The sequence below is a fragment of the Monomorium pharaonis genome, chromosome 11 (assembly GCF_013373865.1).
Source record: "Monomorium pharaonis isolate MP-MQ-018 chromosome 11, ASM1337386v2, whole genome shotgun sequence".
NCBI lineage: Eukaryota > Metazoa > Arthropoda > Insecta > Hymenoptera > Formicidae > Monomorium > Monomorium pharaonis.
The window spans coordinates 2,029,967-2,049,543 of NC_050477.1; the positions used below are offsets into that span (position 1 = coordinate 2,029,967).

At 42.5% G+C, this 19,577-nt stretch overlaps 1 protein-coding gene and 1 long non-coding RNA gene across 2 annotated transcripts; one reads left to right on the plus strand and one right to left on the minus strand.

Annotated features, from left to right (window-relative positions):
- Positions 1-27: 27 nt before the first annotated feature.
- Positions 28-10,407, plus strand: LOC105830167 (protein big brother). The gene is made up of 3 exons (XM_012669339.3): positions 28-427; positions 1,952-2,143; positions 8,330-10,407. The coding sequence occupies exons 1-3, from the start codon at positions 254-256 to the stop codon at positions 8,741-8,743; spliced, it is 780 nt and encodes a 259-aa protein (XP_012524793.2). The 5' UTR covers positions 28-253; the 3' UTR covers positions 8,744-10,407.
- On the minus strand, positions 9,711-19,548 carry LOC118647959. Its single transcript, XR_004965104.1, has 2 exons — positions 18,344-19,548; positions 9,711-17,134 (listed from the first exon to the last, which is right to left on the minus strand). It is a non-coding gene; the product is annotated as an uncharacterized LOC118647959 (long non-coding RNA).
- Between the last annotated feature and the right edge of the window lie 29 nt (positions 19,549-19,577).

Here is a 19,577-nt window from a genome sequence, read left to right on the forward strand (position 1 = left end):
CTCCAGTCTGCACCGGGGCGCCACATCGTGCGTGTCGTCGCTGGCGAGAGTGTCCCCCCCTCGGGAGTTACATCTCGTGCGTGTCATCATCATTTGCTCCGAGAATCTCACGATCTCTCGTGTACACGCGGGAGGTAGTAGTATCGGTGGTGACGTGTAGTCGCGATCTCGTCCGCTTGATCTCGTTGACATCCGCGAGGAGGAGGAGGAGAGTGTCGTGTCCAGGAGGCCCGGTTAACCCGCGGCGACGAGGATGATGCACATGGGCGATCACGGGGGCGTGGGGGTGCTGCCGTTCGACGGAATGGGTCTGTACGAGCAACCCCGGCCGCCCCGGCTTGTTTTCAAGATGCCGCGCGTCGTGCCCGATCAGAAAACGAAATTCGAGGGCGACGAACTGTTTAGAAGACTGAGCCGCGAGAGCGAGGTGAGTTTTCGCCGCGCGAAAAATATACGGACGCACATTGATAAGACCGCAGCTCGGATACGAATCGAGGATGAGTCGTGGTTTGGAAGAAAATTACGGAATTTAAATCTATAGAAAATTTATATGAACGTTGCATTTATCTGTAGGAAATTAATTTATCAAGTATGAGAATGGAACAAATGTGAGTCAAGCGAGCTGTAAACGTAATGTTAAAAATAAGACAATACATCAAAATTTATTTTGGCATTTTTGGATCGTCGTGTTAGCACGAAAGATCTACAATTCGTCAGTTAATGAAATACACGTTGATTAAATCGCAACGATTCGGAAATAAAACTGTAGAATCCAAGCGCGCGAACGACTGGAAATGAAATCGAATTATTGCGATAATATTTTTTTTATGGAAAACGCTCGCGAGAGCGCACGTGCCACGCGGAGAATCATTAACGCCTTCAAGAGGAAACGCTCGCATTGCGAGACGAGCTGCATGCGGGCAACGTCGAACGCAACTCCTGAGAGTGCATAAACGCGTAAGGAAATAACGCACGCGCAGGTGTATGTCACGAGCATATCCTTAAATAACCACGTTTTCCTCATCCTTGACGTATTACGCGAATTGTATTCATAGCTGTTTGTAAATACGCCGGGTACAGTTTGTGTAACGGATCTCTAAACTTAAATCCTCAAAGTCGTTACTTCGGAGAACCGTGAGAAGACGAATAAATAATAATGCGAATAAAGGAGCTAAATCGACGCTTGAAATCTGCAATTACATCGTGTAATCACGCCGCGATTAATTCCACGAACCGATCAGTCGCTTCGTCGTGAAATCGAGGTTAAATTCGTTTATTATTATTATCCGCTGATTAATCTCGATCGAATACACCTCGGTGGGATTTCTTTCGAATTACGTGGCGCAATGCGCAGTGAGAGAAAGAGAGAGAAAGAGCGAGACCTCCGGACGGCAAAGGTTTTCCCGTCGCTCGCCGACAAATGCGCGATGCCGTAGGAATGTCGTCCTTTCCACGAATCTGTCCAACCTGCGGATCACCCAGGCACCGAATTAGTATTCCACGTTCATTTCGTGTTTTAATAATCTCTGTGAATCATGGAGAAGCTTTCGAAGTGAGGATCCGATACGTCGTCTCCACGAATACTCGCCAAGAATCAATTGATTGGTCAATAATTGACGCCGAGATTTTTTTCCCCGGCAATCTCAAAATGATTGAATTCTTTTAGTCATTAGGAAATAATTAGAAATATTAATCAAACGATTTCTTGTCGATAAATTATATCATTTGCGCTCGCGACGTTTACGACGTTTCGCAATTGCTTTTCTGTTTACGTAATTATTCGTTCGAGAGAACACAACACTATGCAAATGAATCTCTTATGTATATATATCTTTTGAAATTCAAATTAATCTCGATGATAACGGTTTTGCACTCGTTATTCCTCGGATAAAAGAAAACTGTATGCATCAGCGTGTACGTTGCTAACGAGCATTCTTCTGCTTTTTTGCAGGTGAGATACACCGGCTACAGAGACCGGCCGCTCGAAGAGCGTCAAGTACGTTTCCAAAATGGCTGTCGAGAAGGCCACACGGAGATCGCGTTCGCGGCGACGGGCACCAACCTCCAGCTTGTTTTCGGCAACGCATCTGGAAACTACCCCGTCGATCCCAACGACTGTGACTTCGACAAGGAACACGGCAAGGTAAGTAGATGAGCTGCTCTTTTAAAATCATCTTCGATTGTCGTGGCCCTCATCCATATCTTCCAATGGACCACAATCGATTTTCAATCATTCCCCTCTTGCCATTAGAACCTAAAACTCCATCCCTTAATGCAACATTATACAAAATTAATGGAATTAAAGAAATACAATTTGAAACAAAAACAAATTTATGTCGCGCGTAAAGGGAAAGAGAGTTTCCTTAAAAGCGTCGGGTTCGAACTTAAAATCTCCGAGGAGATCTTAGAACGGCACTTTTTTGCTTGTCTTTTTGCTTCGGGAATTGAATTTTCGCGAAAAATTCATAAATACTGCCGAAACGCGCAACCTGGACAAAGAGACGGACTACCTGTGTTGAAGAGTTTCGCATTGTGGGGCCAGACCCCGACAGCTCGGATCTCGAAACGGTGGTTTCCGAATTGCGATTGTGCGGTCGTAATTGGTTCTTCCTACGGGCAAATTAGGAGCCGTTAGGTATAGATGCCGCGCAACCTTTTGCGTAATTTAGCGTCTCCGACCCAGTATCCGGTCGCCACTTCTCCAACAATGGCGCCGACGTGTCACCCCCGCATCCGGCCTCCAGGAATTCCGGGGCCGCTCCGCGGCGGGGGTCCGGTCTCGTTAAAGCGAGTCAAACGGGGCCCCAATTTATCTTGTTGCGTCGAACGAACGAATTTGTTCGCCATATGAGGCGAGCCCCGCTGAAAATCAAAAGTCGAAGGGCGATTTAAACGTAACGAACGGATAAGGCCGTTCGGAGAGCAGTTTAATTCGAGAAAGGCTGCTCCGAGATACAATGGATCCGAGACTTTTCAATCGTCCTTACGTTGAGACCGCAAAAACTCGACGAGCTTTCCCCTCGGATCGTCGACTGGCATGGCAATCTCGTACGCCGGCGCCGTCGCGGCCGACGCCTCTCGGCGTCGCCATCGCGATCGATAGCGCGGCGGCGTCGCGACGCCATTTTGCAAAATGCGCGCGCTCATCTTTTCACGGATGTCTGGAAACATTTCAGATTTATTCAATCTCGTGTCTGTTTTCATAATTTTTGGAAGGCTACTCTCTCTGTTTTGAAAGAAACGATGAGTTTTATTGTTGTCATATACATATATTACAAGTTTGTATATTTCATATATAATCCGTATTCCGATTTAAGGGAAATCCATTTAGAGATTATACAAAAATCCAGAGATGAATTTAAAATTAATTTTTAAATAAAAGTTTGTAAGAATGTAATAAAACCTCTTCTGTTTCTCATTTAAGCAAATTTAATAGAAACTAATAAGTTACTTTAATAGAATTTTAATTTAGTATTTAATATACTATTTAATATATTAAATACTAAATTAAAATTCTATTAAAGTGACTTATTAAATTCGCCATTAAATGAGAAACAAAAGAGGTCTTATTATTTACATTCTTAAAACTTAATTATCTATCATCATATCACGGATCGAGGAAATACGATACAAATCTCGCGCTTCCGGTTCGAATATCCTTCGAAATTGATGAGTCGTCCTTTCGCGTCACTTTGTTACTCGTAAACGATAGGAAAGTAAAAGCGGCGTTACTATTAGTGGGCACCAGCGGCAATTAGCGCTCTAGAAATCCGTTAAACGCCAGATGCCAGCCGCTCCGCCAGTCGCGCGGTAACATAATGGCTCGTAAATCTTCCTGTTTCTTGCAAAGGTCGGTCGAAAAGTCCTAGTAACCTGCTGAATCTCCTAGTTGTAGCTGCCTTGTTTTTTTCTCAGGTTTTCCCAGATTCTCCGATACAAATATCTCTTTTTCCACAGTTTGTACATCAAATTCTCTATTGAGAGAATTTAATTTTTTTCAAATTGAAATAAGTTATATCGTCCTCGCAATTTTTATTTCTACAGAATTCTTTATCATAGCATTGAAAGTATTTTATGTTGATTATCGTTGAAACGCAATCTTTGTTTATTGTCTCTATCATTAAGTTACTTACGATCTCAGAATTTCTTTAGCATTTTGCTCTACGGTCTCTCTCGCGTGCCGAGTCTCTTTGCGAGAGAGAAAAATGGGCGAAATGCCGGAGCGGAAGCGATTCATCAGATCCTGGCGCAGCTTCGGGATTGTTTACGGGACGACCCGCGGCCTCCTTTTTGTTTTAATCGACAATGAGCGGAGGGATATAAAGAGCCCGGCGCGCGACCACACGTGCCCGCGGGCATTGTGCCCACCGACGTGCCTCGCGACGGGCGACGTAATAATTAAGGGAGAGATTTTATTCGCGTTCGAGATAAACGCGCGATAAAGAGAACGCGTGCGGTGCCCGATAATGACGAGGCTTTTTAACCCTTTGCCCATTGCACACAAGTAAAAAGAAAGAAAGAGAGAGAGAAAGAGAGGGAGGAAGAGAGTTGATTCGCGTAATAATAAAAAACCATGAAGATACGAATCTTAGCATTAAAGAGAAAAAAATTTATATTATATTGCGATGTTATTAGCTTTGATCTAGTATCGAACTTCAAAATTGTTTTTCCAAGGTAGAAAAGTAACTTTATGAAATTCAAGCGGAAACATTAGATTAGAAAAAGCAAGGAAATGCAATTACAAGGGATGCCACGAGGAAAAAACAGATTTCAAGAGCTCGAATGAGATCCTTCGAGAATATCTAGTTGCACACCCCAGGACAGCGCAACAGTCGTTCGTGCGTTTAACCCTTTAGCTCGCAGCGATCCCTTTTTTTTTGTTCGGGCATTGTCTTAAGGATCATAGGATTTATAGCTCGGAAGTGATGTGCGATCTGGTGTGTGCACGATCTGCCTGTAAGGATTAGACGTTACGGAACTGGACCTGGACCGGGATGAGACAAAGGACGTGCGGCGTGTTGACCTCTCATGCCCCTCGCACGTCGTCCTTTTTGCCGGCAGTGCGCATTGACGAATGTTTCGGGGCTTTCGCGTTCGGGTAGCGTAGTGGACGTGACGCAAAAAGGCGTCGCCGTTAGCGACGCCCATTCGAGAGAAACAAAAGGACCGGCGAAATAGCCGGTCGTTTGTCTCGGGGCATTTAGGTGTTCCTCGCCCGTCGCCCTTGCCGCCGATTTTTCAACCCTTTCCCCGGGGTGGCGCCGCTCGTCTCTCTCTTTTCTCTTTTTTTCCCCCGTACTCTTGCTTTTTTTTTCCGCTCGCTAATGCAAATCAGAAAGGGTTGCCGGGAACCGTCGACGGCGCGCGTTACAGTTTAAATATCGCCTATTACGAGCATTATGCGACGATAATGATCGTCACGCCCGTGCGCAGAAGGCGAAGAAGAACAAATGTTTCCGACTGTTCTTTCCTCGTCGTGAGAACGAGGAAGGAACGGCGACGGCGATGACTAATGACGACGTCGCGGCATGGTCGTCCACCTCTCTCCTCCTCTCCTCGCCGTTCTCCTCACGTCGTGACGACTTTTTGCGCGGCTCGTTGCCGCTCGGAATATACATGTCCCGACGATTCGTTTCGCGACGTCAGAGATGTAAAGCGAAGATATCATCACCGCGATCACGAAAGCGCGCGAACGTGCGATTTTTGCATGAATACCCGCGTGAATTTTGCACGAGGTAAATCGTCTCTTTAAAGTTTCGTCGCGAGAAAGGACGCTTGTCGTAAATGAATTTCGCTGTTTGAAACAGAAGAAAAGAATAAATGTAAAACTGCGGTCTGAAAAATAATATACAACGCGAAGAACGGAGCTCGCGGTAGACGCTCTTACGAGGAAACGGCACGAGGGGAGCGGGCGCGTTATGAATATTCCTGCGTCGTGAGACCCTGACGTGTTTTCTTGCTTGTTGTTTCGTACTTAATATGCTAATATGCGCGGCACTATATATAAGATTTAACGCATAATGAGTCCGTCTTATCTGGTCGCGCATTAACGCCCGTTAGCATAGGTTTGCGCGAAAGAGGAACTACTTTCTGCCACGAGCAGGAACTGCTCTTATCTCGCCTGCCGCGTGATAAGAGCGCCTTGAGAGACGGGGACTTTAAAAAAAAAAAAAATTATTATTCCGCTCGCGATACGCGCTGGTTCTTCAAGAGACGCGAAAACCTGGGATTCGAGCCTTTGGGGGACAGAACACGACCGATTCGATTATTAAGGAAAACGTTTAAGCTCCCCGCGCGTCACCCCGCGTGCTCGCACCCCGCGGCTCGATTATTGCTGCATAAAAAATACGCCCCGCGGAGCATTGTCGGCGGCGCAGCTGTAAGCGCCGTGCTGAAGAATGTAACGAGATGTAACGTCGATTTACCACCGCCGGGACATTCATTCGTTTGCTCTCGCGCGCGCGCATGGGAATTAATTGCGTTATAAATAGAGTATGCTGTCATTACACTAATAAAAATTCAACACTTTAGTGACTTGATAAAAAAGAACATAGTGTAACTAGATATAAAACTCCCTCTCATTCGCAGATCTTATTTCATACAAAAATAAAAATATATTTATTTGGAAAAAGTATAATAGAAATATGATGTAATATATATAATTTTATATATCTGTGTAACGTGAACTTCTATACGTCTCTGTAACGTCATTTATCAACGATATTATAAATATCGAATTACGTATCAAAATACGTGATTATGTAACAAATGTGGGAGTGAGATATCGTACACGCGTCTAGATCGTTTAGATCTTTGACTCATCTCGTTGATTGCGTGTCGCCGTTCGTTACGTTCGGGATCGCACTGGTCCCGACTGGTTTTCCCCGAGCGTTCTTGACCTCGTAATAATATCTGGGCTCCACGGCGGGACCGGAAGTCGGGTCGTTTGCCAGAAAATAAAATAACACCGTGTTGCACCGTCGGCGCAGAACCCGGTAATCGTCAGCTTTTCGAGAGTCCCCTCCATTAGGCTTTACTCGGAAAAATACCGCCTAAGCAATATTCCCCGGATTAATTAGTGGATATAAATAAAGTACCCAGGAAAATAACGCAGGTAGACACGCCTTTCGGAAGTTCGAGATCGTATAATTTTAACATCTTTACAATCTTCATAATTTCTCTCTCTCCTTTGCTTTTTCTTTTCATTTCTAAATAAATTGATCGAACATTTTTTACATAATATTAAATTACACTGTTATAAAATTATATGCATGTTTTCTTTAACTGTCGGGAATTTGTTGTATTATTCCATTTTTTTTTTTTTTATGTATCTCCGTTGCAACATAAGTATAGTGAAAACAAGTAAGAAAAGAATGATTTAATACGACGACGCGGGTTAGACGGGATTTCTATAGTTTTCTCGGCATCATAGATATCTGAAGATGCATTACGTACGACCGACCGGCGAGCGGAATTTTTCAATCTCCCATAAAGATTGCGAGGAGTCGAAATATGCGAGATAATAGTAGACACGGCGGCTTTTACGGCGAGGATTGTGCAAGCGCCCATCGACACGAGAGTTACTTCTGCTCGTAATTGACTTCTTCTACGGAGGAACGTAGTCCGGCCTCTCTCAATCTCATTTCTCTCCTCATCTCTCTCGGACGGGCCTCCTTGTACCTTCCAATCTGCGTAATCGCTCTCCGGAAATAAGGAACGCTCGCCGTTGTCGGACACGATGAGGAGGAGGGGGAGGCTCGCGCGTGATTGAAACTTGCGGGTCGTGGCACGTAATGGTGCCTAAGACCTAAACCGGCGTGGATATTATTTTGCAAAAAGGAAGATCGAGAGGTTGCGCCGCGAGCGAAACGAGCGGTCGATGACGGTTTTGAAAGCAGATTGGCAGAACCTTGAACGTTTCCATCCGCAGACATTCGGGAAAGAGCGACGCGCTCAGGGATCAGCAACGCTGTTCCGTTACGATAAGGATATTACATTTATATATAAGACATTGAAACTGCACTCGAAAAGTGCTGAAATGAATCAACTGCGACGTCGGAAAAGAACTAACTATTTTCTCTAATGGCGTATCTCATTCCCATTTCCAATCCTACATCCAACAAAAGTTCAACGCGAAACGACTTTGCCTCATCAAGACACACAAGCCTCTTCAACGTCGAAACCTCATCAATCTCTACCGATCCTATCCCAAGAGCATTCAAGAACATCCAACAGCGTCCCGATCATCCATCCAGCAAATCCGCGTACGATATCGATGAGCAACGACGAGTCTAACAACTGCGTTCCGTCTCGACGGCGATGTTTCCAGGTGCACCTGCGCTCGCACTTGATCATGAACGGCGTGTGCGTGAGGTGGCGGGGCTGGATCGACCTGGAGCGGCTTGACGGCGTCGGCTGCCTCGAGTACGACGAGGAACACGCTGCCGAGGAGGACGCGCTGCTACGCGACCAGCTCGAGCGCTACAACCAGCGGCTGCGCGACTTCGAGGAGAAACAGCGGACCTACCGCGGCGGGCCGGCGTCGGCCGCGCAGCCGCCGCATCTCAACCATCACTACCATCACGACACGCATCACGCGGCCAGCCATCATCATCACCATCACGGCCACCACAGCCGCCACGTGGGCGGCGCGGGCGCGACCGGTGCTACCGCGACCGGCATTGAGCCTCACCTGCCGCACCGCCAGGATCCCGAGATGGAGGTGCGACTGCGAGCCTACTGAGGCAGCTCCTCGCGCCCCAGACCCTCCGACTGCCTCCGATGATGGTAAACGACGACGAAGTATCTCTCTCCCTTGACGATACAAGTTGATCTCTTTTGGTCTCTCGAGGTGACGTCGTTAGCGCGAAAGGCGAGATCGCGGCTAAGGGCTGCGGGAACGATACCCACGGCGATACCGGCGATGCCACAGGCTTCCTCGCCTGTTCTGCGACACGAGCGAGCGAGCGAGCGAGCGAGCGGAATGCCCGTCGCGATCCGCAAGGAATAGATTTGCTAGTCAGATTTAGATTATCAGATTTTAGGTAATACAATCGTTGAAAATAATTCTCGTTACACGCTAATTCTCGCTATTAATCTACGTTACGATCCCGCCCGTGGCAACAAATTTGAAAGTTGCGAAAATCGCGTTTTCACAACTTATTTATTTGCCCGGCGGAGTGCTCTGCGTTTCGTTTCGTCGCGCAGCTTATAGCTTGAATATCCGTTAGCTCTACTCTAAAGACGTATCGGCAAAATTGACTTGTAGTTATACAAAAAATTATATATTATACATATATATATATAATTATGGATTTATATAATACATTTTTATATAAAACTGTAATTATATTTTACCTTATATACTTTGTGTATAACTATTTTTTAACGTATTTAATGTGTATAGCGTTCGTAACACACGTACATTTTACACTTTAATCTTGCAAATTTTCGGACCGTGTGACGTCGTTAAAGGAGCATCGTTCGGAAACGACAACGTTATCTTCAGATTTGATTTAATACTCACGGAACAATAATGGCGCTGATTAGTTTTGTCGCAGAACAGGCATCTTTGCGTCAGAAATTTCAATTATTTGACGCATTTTTGAAACCCCAGTACTCGCTTTTTTTAATGACTGATGTTTTTGGGGGAAAAATAGACAAATTACAAATTTCTCTTCTCATGTAGACATATTTTTTTAAATTTAGCACTTGATTTGATTGACGTTATTGAAGTTTTGATCTGCAATGATTCTGCGTCGAAGAAATATATAAATAGTATTTTGTAAAAAGAAAAAGTCAACGGTATCGTACGTAGTAGTAAAGATCCTCAAATATAAAGATTGGACACCGCGTCCTAAACATGGCAAACTAATTAAAAATTGTCTAAACGACTCCCAATCTTACTTTTGAGAATCTCTAATAGTCTGTCTGTCAATGGATGTAAGACTTAAGTAAGAAATGAATTAATCACAGTCGAACACGAGTAGAATAATCGACTAATCGATTTCTCATGGCTTAAGGCTTCCTACACCTATTGTAGATCGACCCTTAAAGGTATCGTATCTTCAACCGTATCTACACTGCGAGTATGCGAGATCCGCTTTTGCTCGTGCGATAACGATCATCGTGAACTTCGCGTGATAATGTCGCGGAGACAACAATAGCCGCGATGATTTATATTATATCATCGAATGAGGAATGTGCGAACGGCTCGCCAGTGACGAAATATATGAATCACGATGATTCCCGCGCGTTCGGCTAACGAGTACGATGAATCACTGTCGAATCGAATGTTGCGTCTGCTTGCATTTCACGTTTAAGTTGAATATCGCAAAGAGGAAACTTTTTGTTACATTGTACATATTTGTAAAGAGTTTATATATTAAAGATATCATTTGCGTCGCAGTCTCCGCTCTGTTTCGACCTGTCTCCCTTCGCTTGCACCGAAATACTCTGTGTATAATCTAATTTAGAATATATTAAGATTGCCGAATGACACGTGTAGTTTCACATTCTCTTCGGTCACACCAGTAGATGTTAATTCACCCGTCGGATTTTCATAGAAGCGATTCGGAGTAATCGCCATAATTCTAATAGCTTCGTTATTCTAGGGATTCTTATTATGTATTATAATTAATACAAATAATATCAAGAAGATTTCTAAGACCAGCACGATTTGATCTATTCCTCTTTTCTTTTTAATTTAATATTAATTTTGTTTTTACGTGCAAAAATGAATATTTTTTTAGGGAAAACTCGCCCGTGGTGTAGCGTTTAATTCATGTAAATTCATTTCCGAGAAATTCTTCACATCATAGCTTCATCGAATTTTCGCTACAAGGAATGAAACGTTTCTCTGAGTCGGTCAGTCAGCCGATGACCCATTAAAGCATGACGAAACATTTTCGAGTATCCATTTCGTTCGTCCTTGTATCGTTGAAAGTAACTTACCTTGACGTGAAAAGGGCACGCCTTTATACATTCTTTTTCCGGAAATAGATAAGTGGAAAGGAATGTCCCGCAGGAAAGCATTATGTAAGAGAGTGAAAAGATTTTAGGTTTTCCGTTAATCATCTTCTCGTATTCATTTCTTTAAGTGTCCTTGGTTGCTACTGGAAGTATGACCGAAAAAATGGAAAGTTGGAAAAAGGTACGGTAAAAGGATCTCCTTAAATTTGAAAAAGCAGAGTCATTGTTGAGCCCGTTGCTCCTTCTGCCAAGTGTTTTCTCAAAGCGTGAAATGAGCTATTTACGAATACAACAAATAAAATCCCAATATCTTTTGACATAATATTTCTGTATCTTTAGAATGAACCCGCCGTAACTTATAATTTGAAAAATTATTTCAAGATTAGTTTTGATAGTTTCCAAAAGTAGACATACAAAGAGATACATCAAAGATTCAGAAGAAAGAAAACATTTGTAAAAGAATGAAACAATCCATTCCTCTATGTACTTTCCCTGAAAGGTCCTTGGATGTCACAGTTTAAGTGAAGATATGACCGAGAAATTTAAATGTTCTTGTATTATATATAAATTTTAGCTTATTCAAATAGAAAAGTAAAAAAAACTAAAAGTAAAAGGTAAAAAAAACTTTCCCAAAGACGAAATTAGAGTCTACTAATGTGAATTATTTATGAATACAATTTTTTTCTGAAATAAAACGATCTTCTAGTTATTTTTTTATAATCATATTATTTATCAGTCTCAAAGTAAAGTGAAAATTTCCGAAGTTCTGAAAAAGAGAGAATCATGCCGAAATCTTGTTCCGAAATATTCGAAAGTGTTCAAAACTGTATAATGAAAATTGTCCCGACTAATAATCCTCTGGAATTGATTTCAGGAGTTTGAAGCGTGGATATCGTTCGAGTGATTCGTGACTGTCGGTCGTGCACGACGATTAAGTCGCGACGCGATTGAAACATACGACGCGATCGTCGATTACGTTAATGCACCTTAATCCCGCGCGTATTTGCCTTACGCGAGGGCGAGAAGGGGATCCCTTCCGTCGTCCTTGCAGGAGTAACGCCGTGGGCGTCGAAGCGTGGCTCAATCCGGGATCATTATCCTGACCCCGCCAAATCGGATCTGCGAATCTCCCCGTCGAATCGGCTTTATTGTTTCAAATGACATGGGATCGTTCGATTAAAAAAAAAAAGAAGGAAGAAATAAACGGAGGAGTCGTAGGGCGGAACGCATCGATTCGTGCGATTTAAGGACGAATAAAAACCGGTTCGACGGAGAAGGGAGAGAAACGAGACGGGCTCTCTCTCTTTCTTTTGCAGTTGCGCGAAACTCGGTGCAAGTGTAACACGATGACGACGATGCATTCCGGCGCGAAGGAATTCTTATAAGAAGCCCTACGAAGGGTAGCCCCCGTTCTCCCTCCCGTCTGCAGGATCTTCGACTCGTTCGTTGACAGTATCGTGTGACCCTGCGAGGGGTGTAACCTTTCGCGATTATTCGATACGGCCGGTGACTTTATTCGAGTAGCGCAGCGCGGAAAGTTGATAACGAAGTTTATATTTGCGTCGATTTGAATTAAGGAAATAACGAAAGAATCGAGATTCTCAATGAATTTAGGGCGACTGTAATTTTGAGAAACAAGGAAATCCAAATCATTAATTTTAATACTTATTAGTTCTTCTATTGTGTATTTCTTTTTTCGAAAAGGTTTGGCCTTTTTTTTTTTGAAGTCTTTCAAGGATTTAAATCCTGTATAATGAGAGTAATCTCTCCGATATCATATCTTTTTGTGTTACGTGACAAAAGAGGTTTTATAACCGATAACAGATAAAAATATCTCGCCGAGCGTAGCTTAACGAGTTAAACCGACAACGTTCTCACGTCTCGCAGGGCTTCGCGAAGGATTTTTATCGGTTGGACCCGCTACCGGCTTCCTGTGGTCTGCAGATAAAAGAGCTATCGCATACCTCGTTACGATGTACTAACACGAGCAGTCGATTATTTTTTATTAAGTTGTCAAAGTAACGACACAGGAACCAGATAAGACCCCTGCCTGATAATTCAACCGTCTCTCCTTGCAATTAATTTTAGTATAAACTTTCAGCCGAAATGAGAGTCGATCTTTGCGATTTACATAAAAGAATCGATTTTGTGACGAAAATTAACTCGGAATTAAGTTTTCAAGTAATATTGACGTAATTGTTTTAAAATAAATAAGACTTATTTTTCTTATTTATATGTTTTTTTAAATTATGTTTTATAAGCTTTTAAAATAATTTGAAATTATTTATAATAATATTACTTCTCTTCAAACGCTCTGAGAGAAATTACCATGTCGCATCGCCTTGAGAAAGAAAGAGAGAAAGAGGAATTATTGTCACTTCGAAAGAAGTCATCGTGTTGAAGGCAGTCGCAATGAAACGGGAACGAATTCCGAAATTCGCGCGTCGGAGGGTGACACTCGGTATTTGGGCTCGTGTATCGCTTTATACTTGCCGAAAACAGACGTATTGTCCGCGGGGGGGGGTTGAGAAACTGGTCACCCGCCGCGACGGGCCCTACGGGCGATCGCCGCATCTGCCTTCGATTTATTCCCAATCGTAATTGATGACTCTCTCTCGCCCTTCGTCGGGACCTCTTCAGGGCCTGACGACGAGAGGAGCCCGACCGAACTTTCAAGTGGACGAAGCGACCCCGTCGTTGTTGTGATTTTGCATAATGGGGAGGGCACGGAGACGCGTTTTTCGATCCGATAATTTATGGCGATACCGATCGGCCCGTTCATCGAACTGTGATAATCGTATGTGTCATCGTCGCTTTGAAAGACACGTCTCCTAACATCACACATGACCCAGGAAAGGAATCGCAATTAAAGACCATCTTCCTTTTTGCGCAATTTGTGTACGTAAAAAAAATATTAAGACCAAAAAAATAGTCCAACTAAATATGTGAAGCAACTTTTTAAGTAAACTTGTAGATTAAAAATAATATAACTTAAAATGTTGAGACTAAATTTGGAAAATTAAAAAAAGGTTAAAAAAAGTCGCGAATTGAAAGATTCAAATAACTTAAAATTTTTATTTGTGAGAATATTGGATGTGACAAAATGTGGGAATTATAAAGTCAAACTTTGACACAATGCAAAAACGATTTACCATTGTTCCGTTTACCACACGGAAGACTCTAATTTCTCGCGCAGCGATGAGAGGCACGCGTTGCTCGATAAATTAAGTTTCCGAGCACGAAGAGGAAAACGCACTTCTGCCTTTCTTTTTATTCTTCGTGCTCTCGCGCGCACCGTTTGCCACGCTACGCTACCTATAAACGTCGTCCGTGTTTTGACAGAACAAGTCGAGAATAGAGGCTCGCATCTGCTGTCGATTCTGTTTTCTCTCCACTCTACGACTCCAGTCTCATTGTCGGATCCTGAAGGATCGCCTTCGAGAAGAGCTCATGGGGGACTTCAAGTGGAATTTGATCTCTTTGCCGGCAATAGAGCAGATAGAAAAAGAGCGAGAGAGAGAGAAGCAGAGAGACCGACAGACAGAAAAAGAGGAAGAAAGGTCAGGGGGGGCGGGGGATTGTACCCTCCACGTGGAGGGCGCGTATGAAACATACATCCGTAATCGTCTAATGACACAAAACGCAGGTGCCAGATTACGCGTACGATCCTTTCTTTCCATTGGAATAGAAAGGGACACGGACAGGGAAACATTAAAGAATAGACTTTCAACTTTTCTTTCTTTATTTGTGAAACAAACTTATCAAGAGGGTAAATTTTTTAATCGATATTATCTGATATTTGCCTCTCACTTTGTACAAATGTCATCTGTCTTTCAATTTGATTCGTTATTTAATTCATTATTTAATCGTCACGTCATAACGTCTACATTTTTTGTGGCTATTTTACAGCTACTCTCATTTATCTCTCGCATCTCGCATTCCATTCGTTGCAACATAAATTTACGCTGGCTTCTCGTTGACTCTCGGTTTCTCTCGGGAGAGCGATTTCCAAAAATGACGGACGGATTCTCAACGAATCGTGACACGCACTTGCACACGTCGCATCGTCGGTGCGCCCGTACAATACGTGTATCGCGCGGGGATACCCTGGCACTCTCTTCCCGTCCGTGTTCTGTGTACCAACAAGCTAAATGCGTTTCACAGACGACCGCCTCCGCTCAATGCGTCGTCTCCGCTTGATGGTGCGATTTGCCGAGCGCACGCACTTATGCGAACCCCACGGCGCGGAGCCCGCGGCGGGAGAATCCGGGTCTCAGGTCGACGCGTATCCTTCTAATAAGGATATCGAGGGGTCACGTCCTCAAGTGTAGCACGACTTGATCCGCAAGATTTGAACGAATTAAAAAGCGAAGTTAATAAAATGGCAGTTTCAGCATAGTAATAATTGTACTTGTCTGTTACTAATAACATTAATATAAATATATAATAATATAAATACATAATAATACAAATACATATAGTACGGCACAATTTAATAAAAAAACATAGTAAAAATTTTTATAATTCTTCCTTAATCTATGCTTCCCAAAGCAACTTTTATTATAAAGTTTTCTTTGTGTACAGCTGTAGTTTTCTATAAAGAATTTATGTATTCCCTTTTTTTTTGTTTTATTAAAACTTTTTTGAAGAAGCAAATTAAACGACACTGATGCATCGATATCATTATGCACGAGGGTGCATCGATGTCGATTTAGTGTGAGATCGCACGAACGCATACTCGGGTTAAAGAAGTCGTTTAAGCGACAGATTTACGCGTGTCATCGCGCAACAACGAAGGGCGTCGCGTCGCTAGGACGAAGGAACGATTAATGGCAGCCCAGATTTTTCGAATCTGCGATCTCACGCGGCGTGCTGGTAGGTGACGAGACCTCTTTTTTTTTTACCCGGTGCATTGTGTCGTTTCTGTACTACTCCCCGACGTAGGCCTCGGATTGTAGAGAAAAAGCTGTCGTCGCGCATTGTGCCGACACTGCATTATGTTTAATGAACACGGTCGCGTCGAGCAAATCCGATTTTTTTCCCCGCGGACACTTCCCATTTGCTCCTATTTGACGGAAAATTTGAACGTAATAGGAAAAACAATTATTACTCGGTTGCTTTATAATAAAAGACAAACTTAATGATATTTAATAAAATCTATTGCGTGACAAAGGATAGAAAAACGAAATTTAATTAACAACATGTACTGGTAATAAAATCTGAAAAATTTATTAATCAACAATAGAAAATCTAAAACTTATATACAAAAATAAAAAAGCTATTTTTTAAATCTTATCACGAGGATAAAAAATTGCACGCTTTTATTATTAACAAACTTAAGATATACATATTAATGAACAATACGGTATAAAAGCGTTCTGACTTTCTAGGAAACGCAAATTAACTATAAATACTTAAGGGACTAACAATAAGAAAACGGTACATTTTATCAACATTATCTCCAACATCATCACCAAGCCTTCCATCGACGGTGGTCCTCGTCGAGAAGGAATGCAATATATCCCTGCCCGCTGATTGTTCAGGGCATGCAAACTATTCCATTAACCCCCGGCAATAAAATAAAAGAAACGCGCCCTTACGGCGTGCGCGCGCGTACGGCGGGGCACATCTGCGCGGCGAGGCGCGCGCGCACATTTACGCGGACGTTGCACGTACGCAACCCCGGGGGGGGTCGTTTTATTAATTCACTCCTCTGTCGATTTCAACGAGCACGACGTAGCGAAACGCGAGGGAGGAAGGGAGGGAGGGTTAGGCGCACGGGGTGGCTGGCTCTGGGTGTTCCGACTATTTATTACCTAATTGTCGAGCCTCTATTTCCATGAATTATTCCGTCCGGCTCGCAGGTGCTTCGCTCAGGACCAGGGCGTACGCTTAGCATTTCTTCTTTTTCGATGCGCCATATGGTGGCCCTAATTAGCACTAAGTTACTGATACATTTGACTTCTTTTTAAATATGATCAATCAGGCACACACCGAGTTATAGTACAAACTAAGTTGTCTTAGGAAATTTTATTTATTTTTTGCGATAAACTTCTACCACAAATTTTCTAAACTTATTTGCTCGCTGCTACGCAAATTATTATTCTTCTTGTTGTAAATTGTTTTTCTCGTTCTGACTTCGATATGTTTTCGTCTGAATGATCTGTGAAAATTACAAAATTTGTAAAACTGCATATAAAAATAATGACGACTTCGCGCGCGTACACATAATTGAAATTGAGGCTAATAATAAAATATAAGATAAATAATATTATTTTTTTAAAATTTTTATCAAAATAGACAGTAAACTAAATATATGCTTTTACATAATATCCATTGTTAATTAATTATTAACCGTTTCTAAATATCTGTCGGACTTGTGCTTGATTCTTCAGTAACACATGCAGGCCTTATTTGAATCGCGCATCCCGTCTCTTTAATCCCTTGTCTCTACGCGCGTTACAGGGTGTTAATAGTTTTCCTAGTCGGTTTTCTCGTGCGGGAGAGGGTGCACGTGCGGCCCCTTTATCGTGATTTATGGTTTCTCGCGGAACGAGCCCCGATGCAACCCGTGCGTTTTGTTTTGCATTTAACGGGGGCGGGATCGCCCGTGGAATTTGAATACGAGCGAAAATTGCTCGACGAGTGTAACACGTGACGCTATTAAAAAGAAAAAAAAAAAGAGTAAAGCAGGTGAACGGAATGAGATTATCTGGACGAAATCGAGCGCGCTCCAAACGATATCGCGCGACACGTATCAGCGAAGTATATTATGTTCAACAATTTTTACGAACGTTAAATAAACGTGATACAACGACATGTAAAATGCAACACCGAAATACCTTCCGCGTCTCGATTGAAATTTTTTAATTTGAACGTTTTATGTGTTTTCAAAAAAACACCATAACTACAGCGCGCGTTATTGCTTACGTAAACCATTCTGTCATCGCGGCATGGGAAATCGCGGCGGATTTGTCGTTTCCCAGGGACGAGCCAGGTAAGACGAACGATGAGCAGTTCTTTCTCTCTTTTTTTTTTTACAGAACGATGCGAGTAAAAACCGGCCCCATTAACGGGAACAATACGGGCAACGAGAACGGAACGAAACGCAAATGCGCCGACGTCCGTTATTACCGAGGATTCATTAGCATTACGTAAATTAAAAAACGTATTTTTTTTGTTTTTAAAATTGTAAGTAACGCGTATTTATAAGCAATGAGTGTTCGTAGAAAATTACAAATAGTATAATTTTTACTGGAAATAAAAGTAAATATATTTCTGCACGAATTTGCAACGCAAAAGAATTCAACTAAACCTGCTGAATTATGTCGTGAGATGAAAGGCAATATAAAAACTGTGCTCAAGACTATACCTGAGTTTGAGAGAGAGAGTCCGCGATTCGGTCCGCGGAACGAAACTTTCGTTCCCGTTCGAAAATCGTGATCGGTCACGCCCCGCGCGAAAACCGGCCGATTCTTCGTCTCGATGAACTCGATTGGGAGGGCGAGCGTTCGCAGTAGGGGCAAATTCTTCCGATCGACTGCTCAACCCTTTTTCGTTGTCGAACACGACCAGGTGACACATTACGGGCGTGTCATCGCGGGAAAGAATTCGACCACCTCGGCAAACTCGGCGAGAGCGTCCGAAGTTTCCGCGCGATTGCGCCCCGAGTGCGTGACACGCAATTGCGTTCACTCTTGCGACAGAATCAGTACAGATGGATTCGTCTGAATGATCTGTGAAAAAGTTATATAATTTTTAGGAACTACATATAAAAATAACGATGACTTTGTACGCGTACAAAAGATTGAAATTGAGGCTAATAATAAAATGTAAGATAGATAATATTACTTTTTTAAATATTTATATTTGAACAGATAGTAAAATAAATATATGCTCTTACATAGTACACTTATGTTAATTAATTATTAATTATTATTAAGTATTATTGTTGGGATTATAATATTTATCTCTATATTATTAATATTTAATAATTAAATAATGCTCCGGCGTAATTTTAAATTATTTCCAAGTTATTTTAAATGATTGTACAATAAGAGGCGTATGATTTATCTTGCATCATTTTTATAATGAATTAAATGTTTGTACAATAATTCGCCGCAATCGATGCTGTTTATCGATCGCGCAAGGTGCGTTTCGAAAACAGGTTTTTCCCGGCGAGACGGCATGCAGAAAGAAAGTAACCGATTATTCATTCGCGCGTGTATTGCCAGTGACGTGATTAGCATGTCACTTAATTCGCCGTATCCGGCGGACATTTATTTAAATTTTACGCTCTTCCCTCCGTCCTGCAGATGCGCGGTCGCCTTTCGCTACGACGAAGACCCGTGAAATCACGTGCACCCTTCTGACGACACAAAAGGACAACGTGTTCGCTAATTGGTCCTGAGATATTATCCGCGTTTTAGTACAAAAAATTCTGTCCTTGTTAATCATTCAGCAGCGTCGTTGTTTTAGCTGGTGCAATTTATAATTCTTTTAATAAAACATAAAGTATATAAATTATGTAAAATGCAACAAGTGAAATGACAATTACATTTTAATTATTATTATTAATAAAATGTAAGGTCAACGCATCAGTCAAT

Bases quoted from the DNA above. Each gene is read 5' to 3' on its own strand.
- LOC105830167 (XM_012669339.3), top strand. From the start codon at position 254: ATGATGCACATGGGCGATCACGGGGGCGTGGGGGTGCTGCCGTTCGAC. The intron at 428-1,951 runs GTGAGTTTTCGC...GCTTTTTTGCAG, and splicing joins GACTGAGCCGCGAGAGCGAG to GTGAGATACACCGGCTACAG. The intron at 2,144-8,329 runs GTAAGTAGATGA...CGATGTTTCCAG, and splicing joins TCGACAAGGAACACGGCAAG to GTGCACCTGCGCTCGCACTT.